An 18,383-nucleotide genomic window follows, 5' to 3' on the forward strand; every position below is an offset into this window, starting at 1 on the left:
TTTATAATGTATTACAGCTAAAAAACCTTGTAAATATCCTGCTGCAATCCTATATCCTGCTTCCCCATTACCTTTTCCATTCCTTAAATACATAAAGGAACATTTTCCTTCCTACTAGATCTATGCTTGAGGAAAGAAAGTAGGAAACCCCACATACTTAAGCTCATAAAGTCCATATTCCTCCACAGTTCTGATACCACTAAATTCAGCTAAGTTTTATCAGAGAAAAAGTAGGACCTACACTGCCCAATAAATTAGGATTCTCCCTTGAGGTGTTAGATTTTCCCCCATATGAAGCCACCTAAAATCTGCTTTCCCATGTGAAAGGCCAAGTGTATGTCATAGACAGCTGCAAACATCCCACCTCTTCTCAATGGCTCCTACTCTTCCTCAATGCATCGGCTTCACAATGCTGTATAATCTCCACCCGGTTTCCTACTAAACTTCCCCTGGTGGCTTCCTTGCCCATTTTCTTGCCACCGGGGAAGACTCTACCATGGAAGAGAATAAGGAAAGTGCTGTGTCAGAAACCGCAGTTGTTCATCTCTCACCGCTTTCTCTGATGAAAATGGAAAAGTGGGAATCAATATTGGTCAGAAAGCCTGCTCTATCTGCTGTTACACCACAAATCTCAACCACAGCAACTCTTGCAACACTTTGCATTTCCTTAAAGACTCATACTGGAGTTAGGTGATTACATGAGGGCTTCAGCTTTCACTGAAAATCAAAATTAAAAAAAACCCGAAAACAATTAAATTAAAAAAAAAATCAGGTCGTCGTGGTTCCAGATTCAAGTTCTAAAGTTTCTCAAATCACAATGTAACCCGAGAGTGTGGTATGATAAGGGATGACAAAAAACCTCAATGTCAGATCGCCTACAAAATCTCAATATTCTTAGGTCAGTCTTATGTTTGGTGGAGAGTGGAATGACTTGTGATGTTTGAAAATATGGGTTTGATTGTGCTCCTTTCCCCTAGTAGACATACTGTCCACTCCTTTCTTCCAGCAAGTCAACACAACTGACAACATGTGATACCTAGATTACTTTCTTGGCCACAGCGTGATGCAACACACTGTGGCTTGCTTGCTAGCCAGAAAGGAAGGCAGCTCCGTGACAGAAGAACGCAGTCACTGAAAGCAGCAGGAAAGAATATTGATAAAATTCTGTCTATTCCTAAAGCTCAGTCAGAATACCGTACATTCTCACTTTCCTACTTTAATTAACCACAGAACACAAATTTACAGTTGTTCATTAAACTATCTATCAATATTGAAACAATGCTAACAGCAAAGGCTTTAAACCCACCTCTATTGGCTCTTCTCCCCCTTTGGTTTGATTGTCGCCCACCTCTCCACTCTCATAATTGCTGCTCTTCTCAACCCACAATTCTGATTTTTCCACAGTCAGACGTAGCTGATCAAGATCAGCCTTGATTTGCTTGTAGTTATCAACATCTTGATTAGACACCAGCAACTGAACCTGGAAATGAAGAAAATTGTAAAGCTATTACAGCAGTAGCACCAGCACTTACGCCTGGGTAATCTGCTTGACAGTCTCCATTCTAAGCCTCTCTTTTCAGGTGCTTTATGTAACCTTTCCTATGAAATTGAAACAGAGCACATGTAGGCTTTTTAACCCCCATTCACCAAAAACCTTTAACAGAGCTGGAGACTGTAGTTGCCCAAAACAGTATAGTTATAATTTTCACAACATTCTCTCGCCTTCTTTACTACACTGCGAAACATTTTCAGCACAAGAACAGATTTACCAGCACATGAGTTCTACACAGAGTTAGCTCCCATTATGATTCTCATGGTACTAAAATAATACAGTTACATGGTATTAAAGCAATACAGTTAGAAATAGCTTATCTCATCAGCCCAGTACTTCACAAGAAAAAAAAAAGGATGATATGACAAGGAATCGGGACATCCAAAGAAAAGTCAGAATGGCCAGCAAATTTAATGATCACCTACATCCCCATAATCAAATATTGAAAAATAACAGATTTTAACGCTGTTAGGCCAGCTTAGAAAAACTTCTTTGAATATAGCTCACAAACTGACTTTCAAGTTCATGCAATTTCCTCACCACCTGAGTGGTTACCTCTTACTAAGGTTAATCTCGCTTTTTCTTTTTTTTTACTGCTCAAATTATCTGGGGTTTTTTTCACTGTTATTTGTAGTTCTTGATTTAGCATGATCTACACATTTCCTTTCTTTGTAATGCTCTTTGCCCTATCAAGATTATTAATGAAGATAATATTCAAAAAAACTAACAACAATCTTTACACTATTAAGCACTATTAAGAAATCATACTTATGTAAAAGATTAAGGTCACATGGCAGACAAGAACACTGATAGGGACATTTAAAAAAAAAATCACTAAATGCAGGCAAATATCCACTATTTTGTAATACAAAGTTTTCATAATCTTCTCTCTTAGCTTGGTAAAACCTTGTTATTTTACAGAATTTATGAATGCTGCTCATCTGCAGACATTCATATTCCATGTTCTCTACAGTCTTTTTTTGTTTATTTGTCAATTAGCCTTTTCCATCCTTTACGAAAACATGTTAAGCTACTCGGTCCTTGCTCACCTGGGAATAACAGCTATTTATGCAACTAACCAGCATGGCATAACTTTCACAACCTGGTGGGAGGCCATTATGCTGCACTGCAAAAACATTAAACAACAGTTTTCCAGGTCTTTATCATTCATCTGTGTTTAAACAAGAAAAACCTCCACATCTTACGTAACGATGAGACAACACGTTAGCCAACTCCTGAAATAAGCCTCTGATGGTCTTATCAACATATGTTATATAGGGTTATGTAACAGAGGTGTCATGGGACTGGATGACAGAGACATCAGATCTCCCCATCCTCATCCACTGACACATGGAGCCTGCACATGCACCATTACCAAGCAGAAAGAATAAAAGCTGAACACAGGCTTGGCTCTGTTACTCTCTTCCTGTTATTTGGCCGTATCTGTATCATGCGGTGGAGCACAATGCAAAGACACCCGAATCAGAACTAGAAATACCACATGACTAACGAGAGCCTTATACCCAGCCGAAGCAGTCCTGAAGACAGGAAGGTCCCACTGCTGACACCAGTACGTGGCTTGCAGAACATGAGCCCTCTGTCTCCGAGAGGTCACTACATCATGTCTCGCTCCGAGATGCATGTGTCCCAGCTGTCACCATGGACCTACGTTTTCAGTAATGGATGCAATGCCAGAAGTGACTATTTCTGGGTGCACAACTAGAATATACACATATGGTCAAGTCTAATGAAAAAAAAAAAATCTCTGATGATTTTGGAACCCTAAGGAAATAACACTGTCATGATACAAACAGCAATTTAGGTAAGTAAAGCAGCCTTTGGAAGGACTTTCCCTGCAGCCAGTTTCCTGGAGCAACACTCTGCCCATCCGTACCTGTTTAAATGCTTGCAGAACTTCTGCTCTCTGGCTGAAGTGCTTAAATAGCAGGTGTAGAGCACCTGAAAGCAAAGGAGGGTAGTCGTGCATGATGAGGTGAATAAGGACCCGTAAAAAAGTTCTGCCCCCTTCATCATCAAGTTGAACTGCATTCTTCTCCTTTCTGCAACAGAAATGGGGAAAAAAGGACCAAATACAGTAAAATAAATAAGAAAAAATAAAAGCATTTGATGTAAATATGCCTGGACACACAATCTTCATTTGACAGAGCTCTTAAAACCAAATCAAATACGCTGCAGGATGGAAACTATAAACATCAATTTAACATATTTTACAAGGACTTCAGTCCTACAGTTATATGCTATTGCTGCAATCTTGTAGCAGAATGGACACTATGGAATGAAAGTAAGTATGTATGAAATGTGTCAAATACTGTGATTAAAATCCTTATTGCAAAAGCATTCATTTATGTCTTGGATAAGTTGTGCCAAACTCATCCCCAATCCAAATTAACTGAAGTAAACAGCATTTCATCAGAGATTAATTTGGCCCTTTCCTTTTCACTCCTTCCCTTTTCAGCTGCTAATAAAAGTTCATTTAAGAAAAAATAAGCTCAAAAATAGTAAGACTTGCCAAAAGCATCACATTTCTGGAATCATATTTATAATCTGGAAAGGCAGAAAGTAGATTTACACTTAACATATCAAAGCAGAAATAATGTTTCCATGAAACCATTCAGTGTCTCTCTTCATTTTAAAGATGCAGATTCCAAGGGCTGTGTGTTGTGTTACATTATGGGAGTTTGGGGAGAGGATCAGGGGCATTGCTTGTGCCGGTAAAGATTGAGAACGCACAAGGGACTGAGAGAGGAAAGATCAGAATGCCCATACTGCAGATCCTTCTCCCTAGCTCCAAGAAAAACTTTAAGGTCTACAGCCTTGTCTAAATGGAATTCATTTTTACTGGTATAATTATACCCATAAAATTAAACCAGTATACTGATAATGGTAATAACTCTCCAGTGTGGGTATTTTCCCTGCTTTTTTTTTTTTTTGTTCAGAGCACAGCTGAAACCACTTCCAAAACTTTGCAAGCATAACTTGTGATCTACAGGCCTCTGGTGGTCCAGAGCTGATTTGAGGAGTCATACAAAAGAGATTATTGTCGACGTAACTTTCTAAATAAGTTCAACCACAATGCAACAGGTCATGTGGTCTGTAAGAATTACTGAGGGTCAACAGTAACCTACTGATCCAAGAAAAGTGGAATTACAGCCATTAGGTACACCAGAAAAAGGTCTTTCTTTAAAAGCACCCATGTGAGTCATCGTAAGATAAATAAATAATTAGTGCGTTTTAGCCCAATACACCTGTACACCATTTCCCAGCTGCTTTTGAAACATGACAAAAACTTTCTACCAACTCCCTTACAACAAAAAGGGTGGTCATTTCCAGTCCCATGGCATCCATACCAACTGGGCTGTTTGCTTGTTTGAAATCCAGGTCTTTTCTGGCACTTTTCTGTCTATGTATAGGTGATGTAGTAAGAAGCAGCCAAAGGAAGACAAAGGGGTATGAAAATAAGCACAGAATAAACAGATACTATCCATGAGAAATATCAATGTAAGCAAACAGATATATAGAGAGAGGTAAAACTTCAGAGAACATACCTGCCAGCAAACATGGTTTCAGCCTGAGCTGCAATTTCATCTATGTCGGGAACAATCGCTGGGAAAAAAAATCAAAGTAATTATTAAAAAAAAAACAATAGTGATCATTGTTTAATCTACACAGCAAAATGGAACTTTGTTCCTCCTTAAAGTAGATGTTATCAAGTAAAGGTCTAACTATGCATTCCTCAACTAGGAAAAATTCGCTACCTGCAAGAGTAGTAGGGAAGAAACAGGACATGGGGCAGACTTAAATTGTGTATTACTATTACTAAGGAAGAGCAAAATTGTAGCGATGAACCAGAGCCCCACGGTGCTAGGAGCTGTACAAATCACCACCAGTGATCCACAAATGACACAGAATATGAAACTTTTACATTTTTTGTTAGATGAGCCAACCCCCACAAAGCAGACACGTGAACTTTAGAATATTTATCATAAACCATTTACCACATCGTCATTTTGCTTTAGAAAAGCTTTAATATACCTTACTACTTAGGACTTTAGTACTCCTTAGCCCCCCCTGTATTACACAGCACCTCCAGTTAAAGCAATTCTCCCCCATCTCCTTGCAGATGGTCATGCAGGCAGCAGTCAGCCTTCTGAGCGCTTCTGTGCGCACGGGGAACGCTCCCTGGGAAGCCACTCCATTCCCGTTCCACATTCACCTCACTTAAACCTGTCCTCACCCAACCCCAACCATTTTTTCATCATCTCCACCAAATTTGTCATCATGCAGCGTTTTGGGAAGAGTACAAATAAGACAGTAAGTTACCATCATGGGAAAGAAGGAACCACATTTTTGTTAAGAGGAGGACAGGCCAGCAAAAATCTTATTTTTATGGGATTCCTTAAAATTTTCATTTTTCCACAAGCTTTTCAACTTTAAGCTGCATGCATGTTTCTGCTGTAGTCAAGTTCATTGTTTGCAGTAGTCTGTACCGAATTATTTTACATTGCAATGCAATAGAGACATTTACCTGAAGCAATCCCTGGTGTGTCAGGTGGGGATGTTGTAGAGCAATCAATGTTTTCATTGTTTTCCCCAAACTCTCTCTTATAGATAGACAGCATGTAGGATATTCTGTAGTCCAGTCTAACACTGAGAATAAACTACGAGAAAAAACGCTTTAAGTAAGACTCTTCTTCTACCATTTGGTAATACGGGTTAGGATTTTTCTGTGGTGGAACGTACAGGGAAACATTATTATTTTAAGTAAATTATTTTAAGTAAATATGTCCACTACAAAAAAAGAATCCATTACATTCAGCAGTTTTCTGTGATTTCTTTCTTCACTCAAACCGTCCCGAGACATCTTGAGCTCTACCCTGTTGACTGCTGAATACTAAGCAGCAGACTGGATTTGCCCAGGGGCTCCAGCACGCTGCCTTGTCCTCACTGCCTGCAAGCCAGATTAGTACATTCAAACCTATGCTGAAACCAATTATTTCATATTCCAGCTGGACTTCTAACGCCCCATGAAGATAAGAAGTGGAGTGGGGTTGAGAGTAAAAACCACAGGCTCAAGGCTCACCCGCTCAGACGCCGGACAGCCACGGGCAGCGGTGCTGCAGTAACTCCAGGAGGTTCCCATGGAGTGAAGCACAAGCCTGGTGGGGTCTTTTGTTACATTACTAATGAGCAGCTGAGGGTGAGGAGCAAAGGGCATTTTCTTCACGAGGTCCTAGGAGTGTTGCCAGCACGTGGCAAAAAAAAAAAAAAAACAGCTTGGCTTTGGAAGCTACCACTGTAACGGTAGCAGAGATCCCCCTCGCTCAATGCTCTGCTTTCTTCTAACTGTCGGTACCTTTTGTTCCTCAGCTGCAAAATCAGAAACCCATACAGGAAAAATCCTAATTCAAAGCTGGACTTGCTGCTTTTATATTGGAATAGTGAGGAAAATGACTAGACTGGAAACGTTGAGTACCAGCTTAAGGACTGACACACATACAACCAACACTTCAACAACTGACTGCCCATGGACTGCGCTTCAGTGTTTCCCACGCTTTTGCTCCTTGCCCGCGGTAGGTGCAAGCATACAATGAAACAGGTTTAAGATCATTTAACATATTTTACAATCAGTGGGGATTAACATGTTAAGTTACCAAGACTCAGGTGACAGGTGATGACTTAGCAAATGGTAGCAACATGTTTCTTTGATCTCTAGCTAAAGTCAGTCAAGCTTCCCAGACCCAGAATATTATAACAGGATTTGACTAGGACAAATAAAGCAAATAAAATGCCAGTTTAAGAAGCAATACCTTTTCTTTAGAATTTTTCAAACAAAAAAAGAAAAAAGGCAGGTTTATTTTGGTTCCATGATCAAGTTACCCTATAATTGTACAAGCAAGAATTTTAAAATAAAAATTTCCCAAGTCCATGCATAATCAAGTAAGTCTATCAGGCCATCTGTTTAATTCTGGCTGATGGCAGAATGGAAAGTGTTAAGTGAAAAATGCCTTTACTGAAAGGAACAAGAGGATATATTGAGAATTAAATTATTATAAACTGAAATATTTCTTAGAATAGAATAGTTTTAATCACCATTGTACTAGCTATGCCTGATAATACAATAAATCTAAAATAATCTTACTTGCCTTTTAGGGTAATAGCATAGTAATGAAAGGTAATGTGATTTAAATTAATCCTCCTTCATTGCATATTAAACAAAACTGAATTCTTTAACTAAGATCATATATATGCACATTTACAGTGATTCACCCAACATATGACAACTTGCTAATCCACAGTAATTTGATCATGTGACTAAACCATAACTAACAAGCCACAGATTAAGTAATAAATTAGGATTAAATGCTCTCCAATCCTGGATGCTCTTGCACTGGATGTGCTGTAAAAAAGGAAAGGATGAGACAAAATGTGATTCTCCTGCCTGCGAGCAGCCAGGGAATGCACAGGACAAGGTTGGTGTCCTGGAATCATACTCCTAGGCACCAACCAGTAGAGCAAGACAGTATGGAGAGAAACTCTGTCAAAACACAAATGAAAATGAGAAGCAATACACATGAATGGTATTATTTAGGTGATATAACTTCGTAACACTCTGTCCTTCACCATAATCCTTAAAGTGAAGGAGCTCTGGAACCGAAGTATGCAGTGTTGAGGGTACTCAATTGATAATCTTTCAGATGACAAGTAATTAAGGTAATGTAAATCATTTATAAGTATTTAGAATAAATGGAATCCTTAAAAAGTGACAATGGTACCAACAGATCCGCAGAATTTATAGGAAACACTGAAACATTCCTTCAGGGCATAAGTACTGCAGAAACAGGGATTTGATATACAGACCAAATGTGTGCCACTTCACTTGCTAACAGCACAAAGTGAGAATTATATCTCAGGAGGCATGCTAGTGTCATATAGCTTGTCAGTTCAGCTGGGAGAAAATCATAGCAGCCTACAGACTGTTCTCAAGCTAACAGTGGAAATCTGAAACGGACTTCAAAAGTATGTGGCCTTGCATGACGTCAGTGGGTCTAGGTGCCATTCTGCCTTCCATCAAACTACTGTAACAGAAGAGTCAAATACTGAAGTCAAGCAAGTTACCCCAGTGTAAAATGAGCGTTAATGAGACTGGAAACATACACGCTGTCTTCAGAAAATATTAGTAAGGTGGATTAAAGGACGAATTCTGACTTTTCACAGTTATAGTGACAGAGTTTCTACCGCATCTAGTTCCTTCAAAAGTGAAGTAGGTGTTAACAGAGTGAGGACCACAACTGTACAATTGTTCACACAGAGGAGTATTCTTCCTCATATCAAAGTGTTATTTTTACAATGAACAGCCCAGTGTTCATTCTAAAGAATATAGGTAACAGAACTTGCCACTATGTGAATAAGTAAAGAACTGAGAAATGATTGCTATGTAATATTCCACCAATCATTATTACCTGCAAAATCTCAATGATTTTCAGTTTGGTGTCCATTACGATCACATCTTCACTGTCTGAGGTGCTGGCTTGCTTGCTTGGGTGAATGCTTGGCTGTGCATCAGGGGCACTGATGGGAAATATAGATCCTCTGCTCAGCACCATTTGGGTCATCATCTCTCCTACACCGTGGATGGTCCTCATAACGTTGTTTCCTATGCATTGAAGAAAAAACACGTATATATTTGCCATGTGTAAAGCTTGCTTGCAAAGCTGTACGTCACACATACACCCATGTCATCAAACCCCTTTACAGTCTTAACAGGCATATCAAAAAAGTCCTCAATTCCTGATCAGAACTCAGGAGAAGGAATTCATTCAAATTACCCAATGGTTTAGGGACAAATTTTCTAAACTGATTTTCCAAGAGATCATTTCTTGCAGGTCAGCAGATGGGAAAGATGCCAAAATATTCCCCCAGCTCTGTTGCACATGTTCAAGAAATCATAAAAAGTAGAACAAAAGAAATCTTAGTAGTTCACCTGATCTATTTCTTTGTCTGAAGGCATACTGTCTACAGCTAAGACCATTTCCGAAAGAGGTTTGTTTAACCTGTTTTTAAGAATATTTATTCGTTGCATAACCCACATTATCTAGCATCCCAAGGCAGTATTTTACTATGTTTATTGTTAGAAAACTTTTATCGGTATTTCATTTATATCATCTATTGCTGCAATTTATGACCTTGCTTTGTAGACACGTGGGAGGAGTTCATTTTCCATGCCTGCTCCCACTGACGTCTTTGCCATGACGACTGTACATAATTTATGGGCTTGCCAGCAAGGTTGCTTTTGGCACTGCAGAAGCTGGAAGACTAGCCAGGTACCTTATATGTCACACTAAGAGAGAGTAAAGATTCGAGGCTGTGCAAGTCTGATCAGTCTCTGTATGTGGTCCAAATGACAGGCCACAAACCAAAGCCAACTGAGACAGCTAGCCAACCATCCACCTATCAAAAAGGTCCCAGGAGAATGTCAGGCCCTGGAGGCTGTCCTGAAGGTCAAACTAGTATCTGTAATCACAGTGCCCTTCATAAGTTATACCTGGGGGAAAAAATTATTTTACACACACTTTATCCAGTCTAGTTTCAATGGTACCTGTCACTGATGCCAGTTCAGCAAAATCTACCAAGAAATACCACCTGTTCCCATAGGTTATACTGGTCTTTCTTTATAGTGAATTTTTATATGAAAAGCATCTCAGTGAATCAATGACTATCTTCTTCCAAAGGTGGGGAGAAGAAAGAATGAGACTATCATGCTACCTACCTACATGAATTAGTTTCCTTTCCTGCAAAAGCGCAGATCTGAATGAATGGAGGAATGGAAGGGAATGATAGCATCTCTTCACAGAACGAGTGCCAAGACCTCGCCTACACCAAAGGCAAGCAAAAGAATGAAGGAAATGTAGCTTTGCTGAGGTAAGCCTGAACAGTTCTTGTATGTCTTTTAGTACACTTTAGTCACCATGCAACTGACAAGTTTTACTCACACTGAAGAGACCCTCTTCCCAGATAATCTGCTGTAAAAAGTCAAAGCTATATTTTATTTTGTTAGCAATATCCTCCTCTTATGCCCTTCTTTCTTCAATCCATAGAGCTCAAGTACTGCATGCAGGGAAAGAGGATGCCTTCAGCCCTGACTTTAAAAGGAAAACACACATAGAATTTGCTTTTTCAAAGTGAATGAGGCAGATCAGTGTCATGTTTGAGGTCCCATTCGGCATCCGGTCTGCTGTGCAGTAACTCTGAATTGGTCTTTTGAAAATAATACTTCAAGTCCCTACAAAGGAGGGAAAAAAAATGTGCTTCTGACTTTGTATGATGTTAGGAAAAAAAAGCCAGAAGTCAAACTAAGGGCTAGATCCTCACATTAGGCAGGCACAGAAAGCTCTCCTAACTGCTTACACCAGCATAAAGCAAATAAAATCATTCCAAATACTCTTCTTGCTGCAAAATGAAAGTGGCGCATTTTCCTTTCAAATCAAACAAAACAGCTGGGGAATAACATAGTATGGATCTCTCTCTCTTTTCCCCTCCCCACTCCCTTTCTCCCAGTGTGCTAAACATTTATTTGCATTGCCCATCATTCAGCACACCCTTGTAAAGCTAGATGACTCAGTGGAGGACCTTCAACGCAAATTAGCTTCAGTTAAACTGACTTCTTGCATTTTCTTCATCTTCAAACCGTGAAATAAATGACCTCATTCATATCATCCTGTCCTTAATGGTGACTGATAAGCCCACAAGAAGACCTATAGGTTGCGCAGCTGCTTCATAGCCTCTAATACCCCTGCTCTACGTCTCAGTTGAGAAGTCATCATCCGCTCTCTCACAACACATTTTCAAAATCCCTTTCACTAAGTTGTACAGAGGTGAATATAAATAGAGGCACTGCTATTTGGAAAGCTCAGGACTTCTTTATAAAACAACTTTAGTCAATAAGGTTACCAGCTGATAATTAAGCCACTTAAGTCTAAGACAAGTCCAGAAGATATTCTTCTCAAAAACTAGAAACAACTGCAATTTGTCCCAAATAAGGCAGAAGAATTCCACTTTATCTTGAAAAGTTCCTGCGCGCCCTGCCAAGATGGAAGTCCACTCGCTGTAAAGTTAACAAAAAAGACAGTGTCTTTCGGACAAGGAGTCAGACAACATCTTGGGTGAACCTCATGTTCTTGGAGAAAGCAAGCTGGGATTTTGCCTAGAGCATACACCTTGCTTATTTCTCAACTGTAACTGGGGTGCTGCACAAGCACCACAGAAGATGGGATTCAACTCCCTCCATGACCAAGGAATTAGTCGCTCTGCATTTCAGAACCACCTCCATAAATGAGGAGACTACTTTCTCCATCTCTAAAAAGGACAGTGAGAGGCCTGATATAAAAAAGACTGGGAGGCACTCAGCTAATGTGATGATGGAACATATAAAAGCATCCAGGAAATAAAAAGAAATGAGATGACTGCTGTCCTTTCCCCTTACCTGGGGAACACCTGTGGTAAGAGATGGTGCAAACCAGTCCACGGTAGCTATGAAGCTGCTTCCCAATAGCATCGATAACAAGAATAAACTCTCTGTCCACAATATTCCTTTACTATTGACCTTCATGTGACTGATCTAAACAGCTACAAGCAGGAAAGCAAAGGAGGATTAAGGTGGTACTTATTATCACTGCCATTTCAAATTGTATTTCATTAATGCAGAGGAAAGGATTTTAGTGAGAGAAAAGTCTACTTAATCCAGTTTAGTATTTACAGCTGAAATGGGTTGTGACTCAATACTGCATTATTTCTGTCAGTAACAGCAGTGAGACAAGGTATCATGGGTAAACCCATCTTGGAAAACTTTTTAAATAACTGCCTGATGCTGACTATTATTTTCAATTAACTCAGAGCAGGCTTGGGAAGAATGTTCCCAGAGTGAAAATAATACAGCAACTGGAGAAATTCAGCATTCTTTTCAGGAAAGATATTTTAACACTATGTTTTGTAGGGTCCTGATGAAATGTAACCATCTCTTAGGAGCAGACAGCAGTCAAGCAGCACATTCATGCATGGCAATGAAGCAGCTGACTGCCTCTCAGCACTGGGAGGAACAGCTCTATTCTTCGAAAGAAGCTGTGAGGGTCATTCATGTACATGAAGAGTAGGCAGTAGCTTCTCTTCCAAAAGATCCCCCAGTAATCAGCACTCATGGTGCTCAGTGTTATCTGTCCAGCCTTGGAAGTCTAGACCATGTTAAGCATGGATTTAAATCTGTCATTCACAAACATTAGGGGCCAGTAGCAGTCTTGCTAGTGAGTTGTTTCTTCTTGCTATGCTTTTGTGTTCTCTTGGCTTTTATACAGTTATCTCAGCAGGAAAGGGTATGAGTCTCTGAGGTAAGGCATGCAGAAAGGTTATTGCAGCTTAAAAAGTGACTGACTGCATGTCAGCTAAGCCTGCAACAACGCAAGACAAAACATACTGGCTCAATAAAAGAGATTTAACGTCTTAGTACGTATGCACACAATGACTAAAATAATGGAACTCTGATCTTAGTTACAGCTCCAAAGTGCTTCCTGAATACCAATGTCCAAGGAAAAATTAACTTACTGCCTCAGCTAGTTAACTGAGCTAAATCAGGAGGGATGTGAACCCTGATTACTTCCCTGTGTACTCTGCTAGAGATAAGTGAAGAGAAGCCTGAGCTCTGCCTTCATATGATACTGCCACCCTTATCCTGCTGACCTCCATCATTTGTTGTCTTCTTTGAGGTCAAGGTATTAACATTTATATATGGCTGAGAAGTGTGGTAGGATGAGAACAGTCATTGCAATGTTGTAAGGTGCAAACGTGTGCAAACAACCACTTTTCTCACCAGCAAACCGCTGCAAAAGCGCTCAGAGCTATGACTGACCAACAGAGGAAAAGAAGGCAAGGCAATCTCCATGAATGGTCCTCCAGTTTTGGAATTTTCCCTTCCTCTCCCCAATTCTTCCTCTCTGCTCCTCCCTCCACCAAGACAAGCCAGACTGCACTTCCATAAGCAGTGGACCCCTTAGAAATGCCTCCTGTTGAATGTACTGTCTCACAAGGTTAGCCAATGGAGGAGTGAAATCACTGCATGCGCAAGTGGTAATTTAAAGGAGCTGCAGATAGGCAGGCACTGAAAGAAGAGGAAAAAAGAGAATGCTTGTCATGTTTTGAAAAGACAACTGTGCATCTCCTTTTCATTACTTTTTATTACAATGATCACAACTTTCTAATGAATATCAGTTTCCGTCACAAAACTGTAGCACATAATCTCATGCAATTTGCCACGATTGACAACACAGCGGCCTCTCTGAGAAGACAGACTTTTCAGAGGAGTCAATTATGGGAAAAAAATACCAACCACCCAAGTAATCGAAACAGTGGATAATGTGACACTTCATTTTCTACATAAACATATTTTCTTGATAAGTCATTTACTGCTTGCAAAAATTCTAAAAGCAGAATATAAAAGTAAACAATGATCTGCTATGTAGTACAGTATGGATGGTAAGTGACAAAATACCATATTCAGAAAGAAAAACGACTGTCAAAGGCAGCTGGCAATTCATGCCTTTTCTTCAAATTGTTCCTACCCAATTGCTATGCAGCATCCTCAGTTTGTTCTCCAGTACCCACAGCACTTTTAGGTATTTTACAAAGAGTGCAGAGAACCATGGGGTCGCTGAATGTGAATACACAACGGACAGCCTCAAAGGCTGGCAGATATCCTTACAGCAAGAAGGGTAAGAAGAACCCTCTACTTCACAGATATCCCCAAGACACCAGGGAACTGACTTGCAGCCTTGTGTATTTAAAAAATAACTATACGCACCTAATCTGGTCCATAGTTGCCACAGAGGGACAACTCCTCAACACAGATAGAGGTAAGATGGATTCCTAGGACTCAAAACTGCTCAGCCATTTCTATCTTGAACAGTTTTCCACTGTGCTCATGTCCCTACTCAGAAATGTAAAAAATGCCTATACGTTCAAAAGGATTTTAACACACAACAGCTCTCATTAGGGACTGGAGAAGCTGGATGCTCAATGTTTCTAGAAACTAAGTACCTAAATAGGAGCGGACATATGATGGGTTCTTCAAAAAATCTGGTACTTAATGACCAGAAAAGATAAATGTACATGCGTCCACTGCTCCAACAACTTTCATTAACCTGTCCATAAAATACAATGTCCATACATTGTTCAATCCTGCTTATATAAAAAGAGAAAGGAGACAAACCAAAGGTTTTGCAAAACTGTGGCATTTCTCACATTGTCTCTGTAACTATGAAGTTATAAAGACAACTCTCTGATCTCATCATATCTGAGCATGCTTTTGACTAGGACTTTTGCATGACCTGATGTTTCAACTTCTTCCAAATACCTCCTAGAAAACACTTCCCTTCCAATGTAGCACGACACAAGCCAGACAACATGTGCTAACACAAAAGCCCTTAACTCCTAAAACAAATGCTGAGGCTGAAGGACAGCAGGGAATAAGCTGCCCTATGACCCCACATGGTTTCACACACTTCTTTGAAACTACTTCTCTTCCAAATTTGGGGATTATCCATTCCTAGACCAAAGTTCTAGACCAAAGCATTCCCACAGGATATATCAGCTCCCCCAATAGCAAAGGTATCAAGAGACTCAGAAGCCTCTGAAAGCCATCTTTCCGCAACAAACTTAAAAGATGGCCCGTCCTCAGTTCCTCCTGCTTTCCCCATCATTCCCAAGGAAGGCTTTCGGTAATGCTCAACTGTGGCTTGAATCCCTAGGTACACAGCAACACCAGTCCCATCTGTATGATGCACTGGCAGCTGCAAGAACTACTTTATATTAGAGGTTTTCCCATTTCCATTTCCATTATGCATAAGGCTCCTCCCACTTGCCAAAATATGCTACAGGACTGCAAGAATCCTAAGCAACCTTCCCATGTCCCTCCCAAGCACCTCAGCTGTTGGGACAAGGGCACTACCTCTCCCAGTCTTGGTCAAGGAAAGTTGCTGCTGGGCCCTAAGGAAGTGAAGATCTAGGCAGAAAAGATGGCTGAGCTATACCTAATATAATTTAAAATTTCGGATCTCTGCATCAACTGTTACCTACCATCATCATTGCTCCATTAAAAAAAACCCTATCTTCTCTCCCTCACAGTATGCAACTCATTCAGAGGTGAATCAAGGCTTAGCCTTGTGTGGCAATACGACGGGGTCTGGCCTTCCTCCAGTCAGCCTTCTCTGCCTTCAGTGCTGCTGAGGAGAGAAGGAAGCCAACCGCCTCAGAAGGGTGCACTCAGAGCCCCCTCAGTTCCCACAGCGTGAAGCCCACTACCTACCACCACCACCCAGAGCCCCTCCTGACTGACTGATAGCACCGATTCCTGTTTCTCCACAGACACCAACATACTTAGCCCTTCCCTGCCATGCCAACTTCTTTCACCACAGCCCGTCAGGCCTCCTTCCCCATCCATGATCCAACGAAGTCCCAAAGCCTTCTCAGTCCTCCTCAGCCACTCTCATTTTTCCCCATGAAAATTAACTTTTACCAGTGGGAGTCCTGATGTGGCAAAAATGAATTTTGCCAGTGCTCTGGGGAAGCTTTAGGCTGGTTTCCAAGCTCAGTGCTACATTAGGAGACATCTAGCATGCTGCTGAAAGTCCCAAACTTTTACCATCATCCAAGTGAGCTTTCAGTGAAGCTGACCTTGTCTCAACACATGCCTGGGTATAGGTGCGTTCAACCAGGTTTTAAGACAGTACTTACTTATAACAGCAAGTCGCTTTCCTGACGACTGCTGAAACAGGAACCCTGACTCCAAATGGCCTTGACTTTGTGGATTTCAGTGAGACCTATACTATTGCTCCACCATAATCTTCTTAAAGTTTCAGTGCCATCTTAAAAGTATGCAACACTGCCAGTCCTTGGGGGTCCTCTGGTAGGGAACCACATGCACAGCAATGTCTAGTTACCAAGGGCTAAATTAAAAACCCTATGGCAGCTTTAGCTCTACATTTCTTTGCCTTTGTTGACTTGGCTACATTGCTTCATGCAATTTAATTTTTCTGCGGGAAAAGTTATAGCCATTTTTAAGACATATAACAACACCACTTCAGTACCTAAAGGAACACATTTTATTTCAAACCCTTTAGAGCTATATATTATTTGCCAGAAGCTTTAAGCCTTACAGCTCTGTTTGTGAGAGAGGTATTAATTTTTACAGGTTTTCTACAGAATTTGCTCATAAAGACTGCAGAGCCTACCATAAAGAGGCCAAGAATCACACTTTATTTCTTCATTAAACCATTTTTCATCGCTCAATAACTAGCTGACCTCAGTAAGCCTCACAGAAAACCTAATGCATGACACTAAGGGCAGAAGGTGAGGCCATATACATTTTATACAGCCCTCAGAACTAATGAGGTAAAACAAACAAACAGACAAAACCCCCACAATATGCAATATGCATACATTTGCTATCCACTCCCTGAATGAATCTGGCCACCCCAGCCTCCACTCACCTACAGCATATCCACAAGCCCTCCCTTTTTGCATGGAAACTCACTGCTGCCCGGCCATGGTGAAACTCCAGCAAACTTCACCTTCTTTTGACATTCTGCAGTTTCTGATGATGTTGCCTATACCCCAAAACTACACAGCAGTGTCAAAAATACAGCTTTCCTGCCATAGACATTATAAAGGAAAAAATACATAAGATGAAGGAAAAAATACATAGAACAGCCTGCTGGCCTTGAAGGTACAAAGCACCACAGGAATCAACCCTTTGAGCCAAGTTATGTCTATGAAACGGATATTGAATCCTGGAAGAGCAATGGTCTCTGGGATCACATTAAACGCACAGGTCTCATGATGAGGGAAAGAAGAAGGAGGAAAAAGAAATGGTTCATGCCAGAGAATTAAACTCTCAGACTGACCCCCCCTTTGGGCTGACAAAATTCTGCACTGAACAGCAGTTGCTTCACTATAGACACAGATAACTTTCCTAAGGGTTACATCTTTTTTTTCTTGTAACCCTTTTTTTTTTGTGTGTAAATTGCTGGCATAAATTATTGCTCCAGTCTGCCAGGCAGCCACTGCCTCATTAGTTCTGCTAATCCAAGTATGCCTCAAGAAGATATTTCAAATTGTTAACTAGACAAAAGAGCAGCTAACAGGCACAGATGCAAGGCTCCTTTCTAATAGTCCTGGATGAAATCTGGTCCTTCTTGGTTCACAGAGGACTCACAGGTACAGTAGAAATGGCAGGTCCAACCTTGTTCTCAACCCTGTTCTAGTAGCAGTCTCTCTACTGGTGCTTCTAAGTAGTATGCATCTCTACTTGCAGCCAAGAGTATCAGAAGATGACACTACCTATCTTCTTGCTCAGCTGAAGCTGAGAAACAAAGCAGACTATCAGGATGTATCAAAGGGGCAGAAGACTGGACAAGAGTCTCATGACACACCGATATATAAGCACTCTTTTGCAGAGAGACAGTAGCCCACCAGTGCTGAAGTCTTCAGGAGAGTGTGAGGGCTTCCCCGTTCTCACCCGTGCCAGGGTCGAACCTTCTGGGGTATGTAACAACAAGGCAGGAACACCTGCAGCGGGATGTAGGGGTCAAGCTTTTCATGATACATTTCAAAGAAATGTTCCACAGTCTCAGGAGACGTATGGGCAGATCTTTAGTCCCTTCAGTCTACAGGAGGGATAGGCTCCCAAGCTAAAGACCCAGATATAATGTGAAGGAGCTGTGATATTTGTCAACCAGTTTGATTAGGTAAAAGGAGGCATCTGTTGAGC

General features: G+C 40.7%; 1 protein-coding gene across 4 annotated transcripts in view; it reads right to left on the minus strand.

Moving 5' to 3' along the window:
* ITPR2 (inositol 1,4,5-trisphosphate receptor type 2) overlaps positions 1-18,383 on the minus strand; it is a 272,920-nt gene that overhangs the window by 150,746 nt on the left and 103,791 nt on the right. For all 4 annotated transcript variants that reach the window (XM_082011567.1, XM_082011566.1, XM_082011565.1 and 1 more), the window contains 5 exons: positions 9,034-9,227; positions 6,099-6,231; positions 5,119-5,176; positions 3,447-3,612; positions 1,307-1,480 (listed from right to left, as the gene is read on the minus strand). In XM_082011567.1, the coding sequence (XP_081867693.1) occupies positions 1,307-1,480; positions 3,447-3,612; positions 5,119-5,176; positions 6,099-6,231; positions 9,034-9,227 (725 nt within the window). The remainder of the gene's footprint in view (positions 1-1,306; positions 1,481-3,446; positions 3,613-5,118; positions 5,177-6,098; positions 6,232-9,033; positions 9,228-18,383) is intronic.

Source organism: Phaethon aethereus (assembly GCF_964289735.1).
Source record: "Phaethon aethereus genome assembly, chromosome: 1".
NCBI lineage: Eukaryota > Metazoa > Chordata > Aves > Phaethontiformes > Phaethontidae > Phaethon > Phaethon aethereus.